At 33.1% G+C, this 12,386-nt stretch overlaps 1 protein-coding gene across 1 annotated transcript; it reads right to left on the bottom strand.

Annotated features, from left to right (window-relative positions):
* Window positions 1–10,734: 10,734 nt before the first annotated feature.
* On the bottom strand, window positions 10,735–11,819 carry LOC130949302 (uncharacterized). Its single transcript, XM_057878062.1, has 2 exons — window positions 11,342–11,819; window positions 10,735–10,910 (listed from the first exon to the last, which is right to left on the bottom strand). Exons 1-2 carry the CDS (start codon window positions 11,817–11,819, stop codon window positions 10,735–10,737), a joined length of 654 nt encoding a protein of 217 aa, XP_057734045.1.
* Between the last annotated feature and the right edge of the window lie 567 nt (window positions 11,820–12,386).

The following is a 12,386-nucleotide window of genomic DNA, read 5'->3' as shown; positions in this document are numbered from 1 at the left end:
TAATAATAATAATAATAATAATAAAGGTTTGTGATGGGGCCATTTTATCATAATTCTGTCCATGCATGGAGCCTGCTCACAGGGAGTAAGTAGACCGTCTTGATGCATATAGCTTGGATTAGACCGTACAACCAATTAATTATATCATAGCCATCATCACCATACAATAATATAATGTATTATTATATAGTGGTGATCCTTGCAAAAAAGAATAAAATTAAATTGTGTTTATTATGAATATCTATTCATCTAACATATAATTGAACTATATATGGAAATTAAGAGTTTAATATATCGGAGTAAGAATCACATCAAAATTTAAGATTAATTAGTTACAAAATATATATTTATATAGTTTGGCTATCAAAATTGGGCTTATGATGATGGTCAGCTTAGAAATGCCTCTCTTGAGGCCACATTGCCCAAGAGATAGATATCAAGCTCAAGGGTAGTAATGGCTCCTTGAAACAAAAAGGATTGGGTAAGGAAGAAAATCTTAAACTAACTTAGGTTGGTCGAGTGGTCACTTCACTCGTCCGCTTAAGCAAGTGTCGGGAGTTCGAATCCTGTCTTGTGCATGCAGCAACTCTTTGGCCAGCGACAGACCTTTAAATGGAACTCAACTACCTCCAATGCAATTTCGATAATTTTCTTAAATATTGATTAGCATTTGGTGTAATACATTATTATGATACAACTATGTATTTTATTGGTATATTGGAGGCATGAAGAACACATTTTTAACGATTTGTAGAAAGCAAAAAAAAAAAATAACGAAAAAGTATAGAAAATGGGGAAACATACAATATTAAAAAAAATTAGTCCTACAATTTTTAGAAAGCAATCCCACATCTTACGTCAATCCACTCATACCCCCAATGTATGAATATGCAGAATTATGTTGATGTGATTTTTTTTTTTTGTCTATTATATTGATGTGTTTAATATAATTATTGGTTTCTTTAATTTAACGGGTATTATTATATATGTTTTTTTTTTTACAATTTGCTCGTAGTTGATGTGAATGATGGTTAATTGCCGTTAAATTGATGCCTTTTGTTTGCATATAATAATAGTTCACATTGGACACTATCATTGTCGGCCAATCCTTCTTTAACCCGTTTGTTAAGTGTTAATTTATACATACCTTGGCTTGTTAGTGATAAATTATTGATGTTAGATTATTAAGATATTTATTTATATTGCTAATTTTTTTGTTCTATGTAAGATAGTTGCTTCATACTATTTACCCAAAAAAATGTAAAAATCGAAAAGATACAAAATCGTGAAGTTGTTGGCGCACCAATCAGGTTTAAGATTAGCCAGGGATTCAGGAGGACTTATTTTTATGTAAAATTAATATCTAAAAATTATTAAATAATTTTTTATATACAATTTTTTTTTGGTGTTTGTTTAAACTTTTGTATTGATTTTTTTTTGTTTATTTTATACTTAAATTTATTTTTAGAGTCAACAAGTATCGAATTTTTTATAATTTTTGGACATAAAAATTTTGATATTATATTATAATACTATTTCTGTTAAAGTTTAAGTTGATAAAAAAATACATAAATATAAATATATCTTTGACAACAAATATTTTATATTTAATTAATTATTATTTAACAATTTTTAATTATAAATTTCGCATAAAAACACTAACCTATAAACTTTTACCTTTAAGATTACGAGTATATTTAATTATTTGGTTTCATATTCAATTGATCGTTTAAGAAAAAGATATATCTTTATATTCTCGTGTATTTAATAAGAGAGACACATATAGTAAAAATTGGTAACGGTATTTTTTATATTTATTTTTAAAAGTTGGTAAAAATGTAATTTATGATTTAACTCGTGTAGGTTAAGACATAATATTAATTTTATCCACAGGTACTTAATCCAACCCAATTATTTATTCATTTATTCCTATGTTTTGCTTTTGTAAAAGCAAATTTTTAGCCGTATTTAAAAAAGAACTGAAAACAACAATGTATTGCGTATATATATAATATTTTAAATAAAATACACATTTACTAATATTTGAATAATAATATATTATATAATAATATTTTTAACAAAAACAAAAATTTAATTTCTTTTGAATTTCTTAATGAAATAATTTAATCATATATAACATAATATAAAATAACAGTTAATTACTTTATATTTTATAGGTCATAGTTAAAGATAATATTTTAATATTAATTTTTTGAATATTATAAAAATTTACTAAAATATATTTATTTAAAACCAAAAACACACACTTGTAATTTTAAAAGTATTATACATAAAAAGATATTTATTTATTTAATATATTAATATATTCTATATTTATTAAAATTTATCAATATTTGTTTAAATAACATTATTTAATTTTTATTTAAAAAATCTAATAATCTTTTAAACTCATTTTGGACACATATTATATAAAGTATATATGTTGCCTTTAATTTGGTTATTTTACACTTTCCACTCTTCACTATAAACTCCAAATTGGGGCATTTGTATATCATCTTTAAATAATCTTCCCTTGTATTTGCATTGCCTTTCATCTTATGCTTTTTAAGTGGATGATAGCGTTAAATATGTGCTTCTAAAATTAAAACATTCTTCTTAATGTGCATAGCATCTAATTAAATTGTGTCATATTTATCATCAAATTAGTGACCCTACCAATAAATTAAACAATTTTCAATTTTTTTCCTCACGCGATTTATATTTATTGTTTGTCTAATTGAATTAGGGCCGAAATTATTAGCTTATCCAAGCTTTTTCACTTCATTTAAGATTTTAGCCCCACTTTATTAATTGTAGTTTATATATATCCCAGAAATTTATGTGGGAATTAAAGGGGAAATCAAATTAATAATCTAATGTTGTGGATAACTGAAAAATAAAGGTTTTGATAAAATTTTTATGGCTAACAAAAACCTTTAATTTACAATAGAACCATAATATAATAAAAATTGTAATCAATGTCAAATTTTCGTTATTATGAAAGCTTAGATTAAACAAAGAAATATCTTCCTGTCTAGGTAATGATGGGACTGGTTAAGTCCCATAATAATGTATTAAACCATTTGTGTAATTTATAATCAACAGGTTCCTTGAAGTTAATCCTAACTAGGCATCATTGTTGTTGTGTCATTGAATCTTTGAAAAGAAATGAATTATAAGTGCCACTATTTGCCCCCATTTTGTTATCTAAATCCATTATTTTCCTCCACAGAAATGACAGGCAATTAACAATAAATATATATCAACCATCACTTAATAATGGGATTAATTAGAAATTGGGGGTATAATCTATTTTTCAATTTTTACCGTAGATATTGTGGTATTCTAGTGTCAAAAATAGTTTTTTGCATTTTAACACTACCTTTAATTTTATATATGTAATAAATAAATATGTTATTCATGAATATCACATTTAATTTTCTAAAAAAATGATTATAAAAATAAATATATTATTTTAAATAGGTAAAGTATCAAAAGAGAATAAAAATCAAATTTTTACATTTGCTACAAAATCAAAATTATATCATCTACATTATTACATTATAGGGTTACCACTAGCATATATATGAATAGCCTTATAGCCACCAGCAATTCACAATTTATAAAAGTTGAATGAATACAAAGATTGTGAATATATCAACTACTTGATCAAACAAATTGATATGCATCATATGAAGTTTGTGTGTTGATTAACACATTATACAAATTAAAATGAAGATCTAATTCGAAATGTTTGATCCAGATATGAGGAATAGGATTTCACATAGTACCCAAAACAACAGTAATATTGTCATAATGTGTAATTCTTTGAAGTAGATTCTAAATTCAAAGAGGAATGTTAAAGGAATAATATTTTTTTTATCAATATTAACTAATATTTGGGCCAATATATATTTTATTTATATATTATTAGAATGATGGTTTAAAATTTATGATTTAGACTGTAGCAAAAAAATAATAAATTTTAGGATAAAGCATTAAATTAATTCATTATATTTGATTTTAATTTTGTTTTGTTCTCTAAAGTTTAAAATATCCTATTTGAATAAAAAAAATATATTTAACTTCAATTTAGTCTTGCCGTGAAATCAAAGTTAAATAATTAACAAAACTCAGTTTTCAAATATGAAAAACTCATAACCAACCTCTTTAGTTGCTTAGAAGAGTTGCTACGGTGGAGGCGACGTTGGCCTTGTCCATCTTTTCGCGGAAAGCGAATTCTCGACGATGTTCTCCATGTGCTTGAACTAAGGCTAGCGACTCGCGGAGATGCATCAACGGCTATTTCTGTACCTTTGCGACCCGTGCGCCACCTCATCACCGCGTCAGCGCTGACGCGTTCTCCTCCTCCTCTCACACGTCGCCACGTGTCACCTTTCCTGTTGACGTGACAGATAGTGGGACCCTTCCTAAAATTTTTGGGTGAGCCCTTTCCGATTCTGCCCTCCGTTTTCTCGTCTTCGGCCCCAAATTTGTAGTTTTCTCTCCTCTCTTTAATATTTGTATATGCTATTATGGAAAAATCATATGTTTATGCTGCCACAGATAAAAAGGGTAAATTCTGTCGTACGGTCCTTCTATTGAATGTCACAAATGCCAACAGAAAGGTCACATTAGCTACAATTGTCCACAACTGTTCTGTCGTTATTGCAAGTTTTCGGAACATTTGATTACTACCTGTTCTATTTGCCCACCACAACCTAATCACTTCAAGTATCCTTCTCATCCCAACTTCTCCAAGAATGTGTCTGCTTCTGCTGTTGCTGCTACTACTGAATCTACCACCTCTGCTCCTCTCAACCCGTCTCATGTGTCTCTATCTTCTATTGCGTCTTTTCTTAAGCATCTTTTCTCCCTTTCTGGTAATACTCCTGCTGCTTTTTTTTACTCCTATCCAGGTAATTCTACATGGTATTTTGACTCTGGTTGCTTTAATCACATGTCTCTTTTGCGTTATCTCTTCTCGTCTTTGTCTACCACTACAAATGCACCTTTTGTCGATACTGCTAATGGTTCCCTCTTGTACGCGACACACAAAGGTTCTATTTCCCAACCAACTCTTAATCTCCCTGATACTTATTATATTCTCAACTTGAACTTTAATCTTATTTCTGTTGGTCAACTTATTGATCTCGGTTTTAATGTCAATTTTTCTATTTCTGGTTGTCGTGTACAGGATCGTCAGACGGGACAAATAATAGGGACTAGACGTAAGGTCGGACAGTTGTTTGAACTCGAGAATCTTTATATTCCTCCTGTGTCAAATCTCTGTGCTGCTTCTTCTCCATCTACCCTTCACTTGTGACATCACCTTCTTTCCCACATCTCCTTACGAAAATTGCATCCTCTTGTGTCTCAGGGTGTCTTGGGTCAGGTTCATAATAAGTCTTTTGATTGTATTTCTTGTCAAACTTCTAAACAACCTGCTTTATCTTTTCACAATAATTCATCTCTTGCTTGCTCTCCTTTTGATCTTATCCACTCTGATGTTTGGGGCTCGGCTCCCACCGCTTCTATGGGAGGAGCTCGATACTTTGTCATTTTCATTGATGATTATTCATGCTTTACTTGGGTTTATTTGATGACTAATCGTCATGAGCTACCTCAGATTTATATTAACTTTGCCACTATGATTGAAACTCAATTTTTTAAGGTCATTAAAGTTTTTTGATGCGATAATGCTATGGAATACCGTGATTTCAAACTTTTAACCTTTCTTGTAGAATAAGGTACTTTGTTTGAGTTTTTTTTGTCCTGGTACGTCTCAACAGAATGGACGACCTAAACGCAAACACTATCACATTCTTGACTCTGTTATGCTTCTTTCTTCTTCGTGTCCTGAGTGTACTTGAGGTGAAGCTGTTCTTACTGTTGTTCATGTTATCAATAGACTTCCTTCTTCTGTCCTTGGTAACATTATTCCCTTTGAGCGTCTTTATCACACCTCTCCAGATTACAGTTCTCTTCGAGTTTTTTGTTGTGTCTATTTTGTTCTTCTTCAGCCTTATGAACATAGTAAACTTGAACCTCGGGCTCGCATGTGTTGTTTTCTTAGTTATGTCACTGAATACAAGGGTTATCATTGTTGGAATTCTCTCTCTAGACGTATTCGTATATCTCATCATGTTTTATTCTGGGAGCATCACATGTTTTCTTGGTTATCCTCTTTTGAGTCCATTCCTCCTACTCAGTCACCCTTTTTCACTAACCTCAATGTTGATCTTTTTTCTAGTGATGATTCTACAGGTTCTATCTCGAGTAAACTTCTACAGCCTCCTACTCTTTCGCCTTCTCCATCTTCCGATGATTCCAGACCGGATGATGATCCTGCTCCTGCCATCATGTCTCCTCCTTCCACTCGTTCTTCTAGGGTAAGAAATCCATATATTCATCTTCTTGATTATCATTATTTTTTTACTATTCTTTATCAACTTGAACCTAGGACATCAGAGAAGCCGCCACAAATCTAAATTGACAGCAAGCAATGCAGGAAGAAACACAGGCACTTGAAAAAGCACACACTTGGAATTTGGTTGATCCTCTTTCTGATCAAGAAGTTGTAAGTAGTAGATGGGTATACAACATCAACAGTCGCTCTAATGGTTCTATTATCCGTTATAAGGCCCGATTGGTTGCTCAAGGTTGTACACAAGAATATGATATTGACTATGAAGAGACTTTTGCTCCTGTTGCTCCTCTCACATCTGTTCGGACTCTCCTTGCCATTGCTGTAGTAAAAAAATGGTCTCTCAGTCAGATGGACATGAAGAATGCATTTCTCAATGGTGATTTAAAAAAGAAGGTCCATATGAAACAACCTCTGGGTTATTCTTGTCCTTCTAGCAAAGTCAGTCTCCTTCGCAAGGCACTTTATGGTCTTAAGTAAGCTCCTCGTGAATAGTTTGACAAGTTCAGCACCACTATATGCAATCTCGGTTTCACTTGCAGTCCTCATGAGAATGTTCTCTTTATTCGTAAAAGTGAACGTGGAGTTGTTCTTCTACTTTTGTATGTTGATGACATGATCATTACGGGAGATGATGTTGATGGTATCTCTTATCTCAAAGCCTCCCTTCACCATACTTTTGAGATGAAAGATCTTTATTCTCTCTATTATTTTCTTGGTATCAAGGTGATATCCACAGATGATGGTATCTATCTCTCTCAAGTTAAGTATGCTTTAGATCTTCTTGCTCGCGCCAGGATTACCGATAGTCACACTGAAGCTACTCCCCTTGAGCTTAATGTTCGATTTACCCTTATGGATGGTACTGTTTTGGATAACCCTACTCTTTATCAACAGTTATTTGGAGGTCTCATCTACTTGACTATCACCCGACCCGACATCGCCTATTCAGTTCATGTTCTTAGCCAATTCTTGTCAGCTCCTTGCACTACTCACTATGCGACAGTTCTTCGCATTTTTCGCTACATCAAAGGCACCCTATTTTATGTCCTTTACTTTTCTGTCCATTCATCTTTATCCCTTCAGGCGTACTCAGATGCTGATTAGACTGGTGATCCCACTGATCGTCGTTCTACTACTGGTTATTATTTATTTCTTGGCGACACTCTCATTTTTTGACGAGCTAAGAAGCAAACGTTCACTGATCGATCAAGCACAGAAGCTGAATACCGTGCTCTTGCTAACACCACTACTGAGGTTGTCTCGATTTGTTGGCTTCTCGTAGACTTAGATGCTCCTCAGTCATCCCAACAGATGTTTTTTGTGACAATGGCAGTGCTATTCAGATTGCGCATAATGATGTGTTTCATGAACACACAAAACACATTGAGATTGATTGTCACTTTGTCCGGCAATATCTCTTTATTGATGTTGTTCGCCTCGTCGCTATTGGAACTCTGGATCAGACTGCTGATATCTTCACGAAGGCTCATTATCCTACTCGTTTCCAGACTCTAGTATCCAAACTCAAAATGGTATCTTTAACTCCACTTGAGTTTAAAGGCGTATGTTAGAGTATAAATTAGAATCAATTTAGATCAATTAGTATCATAGCATATCTATATATTAATTGTAGGATTGTATACTTTTATTGCTTTGATTCTTCTAATACCTATAAATACCCTTGTACATTGTACCTTTGGAATTCACTCTCAATAATATACTATTGTTTCTCCAGTTTAGTCTCTTGTTTTTAACATAAACAACTATTTCATTCTCTTCTAAGATGGAAAGAGATTTCTAAGAGATGAACACGAAGAAAAGATTTGGAACACTTAAACAGTTTTGTAGCAGCATTTTTGTTTTTTAGGATTTCCAAAGTCTTAAATACATAGAGAGTTTGAGACTTGTCAAAGTAGATAGAACTTTTTGTAACTTGTAATTGCTTTATGAGAAAAGTTCTGTGGTGTTGACCCTGGTTGTCAGCATGGTATGCTACTATTCTTCTAAAGTGTGTCATAGTGAGAAGGTGATGTGTGAAAGGTGGCTGCTAGTACATGGGTCACGGTTAGGTGTTGAGCGTTTGAGTGAGCTAGATTTCCATTTTTCATTTTAATGAGAATGTTTATTTAACTGCTAATGACGTTGTTAAAGAAGTTGGGTTGACTATTTAGTATAGGGAATTAAAAAATACAAAAAGCGTCCTAAAAATTACCCCTCTTCTGGAGGCTTTATTTTACACACAATCTCTCTCTAGTTTTTGTATCTCCAATGGTCCACTTTAAATTTTTCATGAAAATTTTCCCACCACAATGTACGGTGATATATACTTAACCAATTTTTCTTCAATTTATTTATTAATTATGTTTACGAAATTTAAATATCTTCAACCTTATTCTCAAAATATTTATTTCATTGTACCTTTATCACTTCAATTTGAATTTTAAATTCTAATGTCTCTGAAATTTTTTCCACCACCATCTACTAATACTTGTGCTTAACCAATCTTTTTTTAGTTAATTTGTTAACAAAATTAAGAAAAATTTAACATATTTCAATCCTAATCTCAAATATTTTTAAATTCATTGAACCTTCAATGGTACATTTTACAAAAAATTTCCACCGCAATTTGCCTTCATATGGCTTCTTTTTTTCTTTTTTTTTTAAATTAGGAGTGAGACTCGAACTTAATACTTTTAAGTGAAGATGAAGAACCTATGTCATTTAAGCTATAGTTCGTTGGCACTTTCATATGACTTCTTATGATGTTAGAAAATTGGCACATGAATTGCAATACATAATATTTCATTAACATCAAACATAATCTAGTTACAACATAAAATTCAGCAAAATATACATAGCACCCACTTCTAATCAGCACATTAGCCATCTAAATGGTTACTATAACTTACAAACTCACCAATTACCAGTGCTAAGAACACACTATTTATACGAAAAAGAATCAAATAACCATAAATCTACTCTTATCATGAAGGACAATTTTCTTTAATTCTTTTTTTTCTCTTACCTATTGGATCATTACTACTCCAAACTTTGATACAAAAATACACATTGGACAGTGAATGTCAAAAATAAATGCTCAGTATTTTTTATTTTTTATTATTTTTAAAAGATATTTTCTTGCATTCTCGACCTTTATTTAAATCATATTCATTTTTGCATTACAAAACAATAAATCTCATCGAGCCCATAAAAAAACGTACAAAACCCACCTATCCTTAACCACAGTTACAAAAATCGCACATAAAACGGGACACGTTACACTAAATTCACGTACGTTCTCCTTTCGCATCACATGTCCCCTCCCCCTTCACGTGTCGTGCTTTAAACATGACACGTCCGGATAACATAGCATGCTGATAAATTCGGTCAGCACCATAGAATTTTCTTTATGATTTTTGGGCTTCGTATACTTGGTTTTAAAAGTAAGAATGCCTCTTTCAAACGTTAAAACCTGTTGAACAAGTTTGTATTTTATGTAGCCAAACAATTACCATCCAATGCAGTGATTTTTGAGATTTTCAAATAATGACTTTTTTTTCTAATATATATATATATATATATATATATATATATATATATTTTTTTTTTTTTTTGAGGTAGATAACAATAGCTCAAATACAAAACTTGAAGTCTTCTTTCATTAATGAATGTTCTTCTCATGTCTCAAGTCAATATAATTGCTTTAAATTTAGAGAAAAAATCCTCTTATATTCAACAACGTAATCAATTAGACAAATAATTCTAATGAAAATTTTAATTTATATTATATATTTTAATCGTCAAAATTTATTTTAAGAGTATTATCAAACAAAAATTCTCGTTTTCTTTTATGTTGACAAACTAAATATACTTTTAAAATTTTTATTTTCTCTCAAATACAAGTAGATAATCCAATAGATAAATAAATATATTCAAAATATTAAATTGTATATAACTCTTTTATTTTTGGACTAAGGCCTGGGTCAACACAACCCAGGCCCCAATAAAACTCCTAAGCTGCCACAACAATCCTCATTATGCAAGAGAGGCGCTGCACTTTTCTTCCCTTGCAGCAACTTCCATTCCCCAATCTGATTGCATACTCATTTCCCAATAGGTTTGGGCTGCTGTAAATGATGGCCTTGAGGAGACGCCTCACTGAAACTAGGCCACTAGGGTTATTCTTCTCGGTCTCATTCTCACAACTCTTCAGTCTAAGTCCTTTTTCTCCACCATCCCATTGATTTTGACATTTGTGTTATTTCTGAAATCGATCAAATCACAGCTTCTGTTTGATGCATCATCTATAATCCAATCTCATCTTCCGCTGCGGATTCAATCTTCTTTCCCGCCGGTGGCGCATCTACTCTCCTCCACAACACTGGTTCCAATTCTCCCTTTCTCCTTCTAGTCACTTCCGAATCTCTCATTTCCTTAGCAAGTGTTCCAACTTCAAGGCCGCTGTCAACCTCTCCGTCCTCTGACAACAGCAATCCAGTACCGCAGAACACCACATCACCTCGTGTACAACTCGTCAATTACATAGATTATGCTCGAGCTAGTTATTCGCACATGCAACAGACACAACTTCACCATTCTACCAGCAACCTGATCTAACATCCAAGATCAACGTCAAAGAGCCCACATCTGTAAACACCTCCATCAATGTAGCACCCTCCGAATTCCGCATGTCTCATCTGCTACGTCTGCCTCTCAAATCCGAAGTGTAACCTGGAGCACCAAGTTATTCTCCACAGCAACCTATACAATCCGCCACAGCTCCCAAAAAGCTCCCTGTCCACACTTATTATGTATTAGCACTTATTGAAACGCCCAAGATGTCCTTACGAAGAATATTCCTGATGGAGGGCTGCATAAATGTGATCCAATTTTGGTGAAGAGACCCCTGACCTGTGAGCTTGGCGACTTCATGTGCTAATAAGTTTTCTTCTTTGGGTGCCCAGGTAAAACCACAATTAGGAATGCCTTTTACTAAATACAATATGTCATCTAGTATAACTTGAATATCTGCAATTGATGCATGTGACTTTAAGGCTTGAACCAGTATCTGATTATCTGATTCTATGATAACCTTCTCCATCTGAAAATTTGTTGACATAATTAGAGCTTCCCTAACCGCTAATGCTTCCGCAGCTAATGGCGAAGTGGCGACTATTGTGGAGTTGATTCCTGTGAGAAGGGATCCGTTAGGGTCTCTGTATACCGCTGTTGTGGCTCCTGTAGAGCGTGTCTCAACGAACGCTGCGTCAACATTGCATTTGATCCATCCGGCCGGAGGCGGTCTGTAGGTAACCTTGCTACCTGACCTTCTCACACTAGTTGAATGCTTCGCTGGTTCCTCTTCCAATTTTGCAAATTCTAGTTTCATTAGTTTAGCTTTGTAAATCACAGCTATTGGATTAGGACTAGTCCTCTGATGCACTGCTAGATTTCTTGCTTTCCACACTTCTCAAACTAGAAAACCAACCTTACTGCACCAAAGATCATAATTAGCCCCTATATTCAACTTCATTTTTCCTAAAACATCCATCATCCACTTCCCAAAAGAAGAGACTGATAGGCCTATAGGACAACACTAGATTTAGGCTCCAAACCATGCTGCTCTAGTCCAGAGACAGAGTAGCAATGCATGCTCTGTGGTCTCTAGTTCTTGCAGACAAATAGGACACATAGGGGTGTTAGTGACTCGTTTATTAAACAGATTTCCAAAGACATGTAATATGTTATGCGAAGCTCGCCACAAAAAGGTTCTAATTTTTTGGGGAACTCTTAATTTCCAAATCTCCTGCCACAAAAACTTAAAATCATCACTGGTAGATGGGTTATTATTACTACCCAAGCTGCCTTCACTCCTAGCAACGTGATAACCCAACTTGATAGTGTACATGCCATCCGATATGAAAGGCCAGCTAAACTTATCCTCCCTTCCAAAAAG

The sequence above is a fragment of the Arachis stenosperma genome, chromosome 9 (assembly GCF_014773155.1).
Source record: "Arachis stenosperma cultivar V10309 chromosome 9, arast.V10309.gnm1.PFL2, whole genome shotgun sequence".
Lineage (NCBI taxonomy): Eukaryota > Viridiplantae > Streptophyta > Magnoliopsida > Fabales > Fabaceae > Arachis > Arachis stenosperma.
Note: the sequence above shows the minus strand (reverse complement) of the source record. Positions and strands in the feature narration are given on the sequence as shown.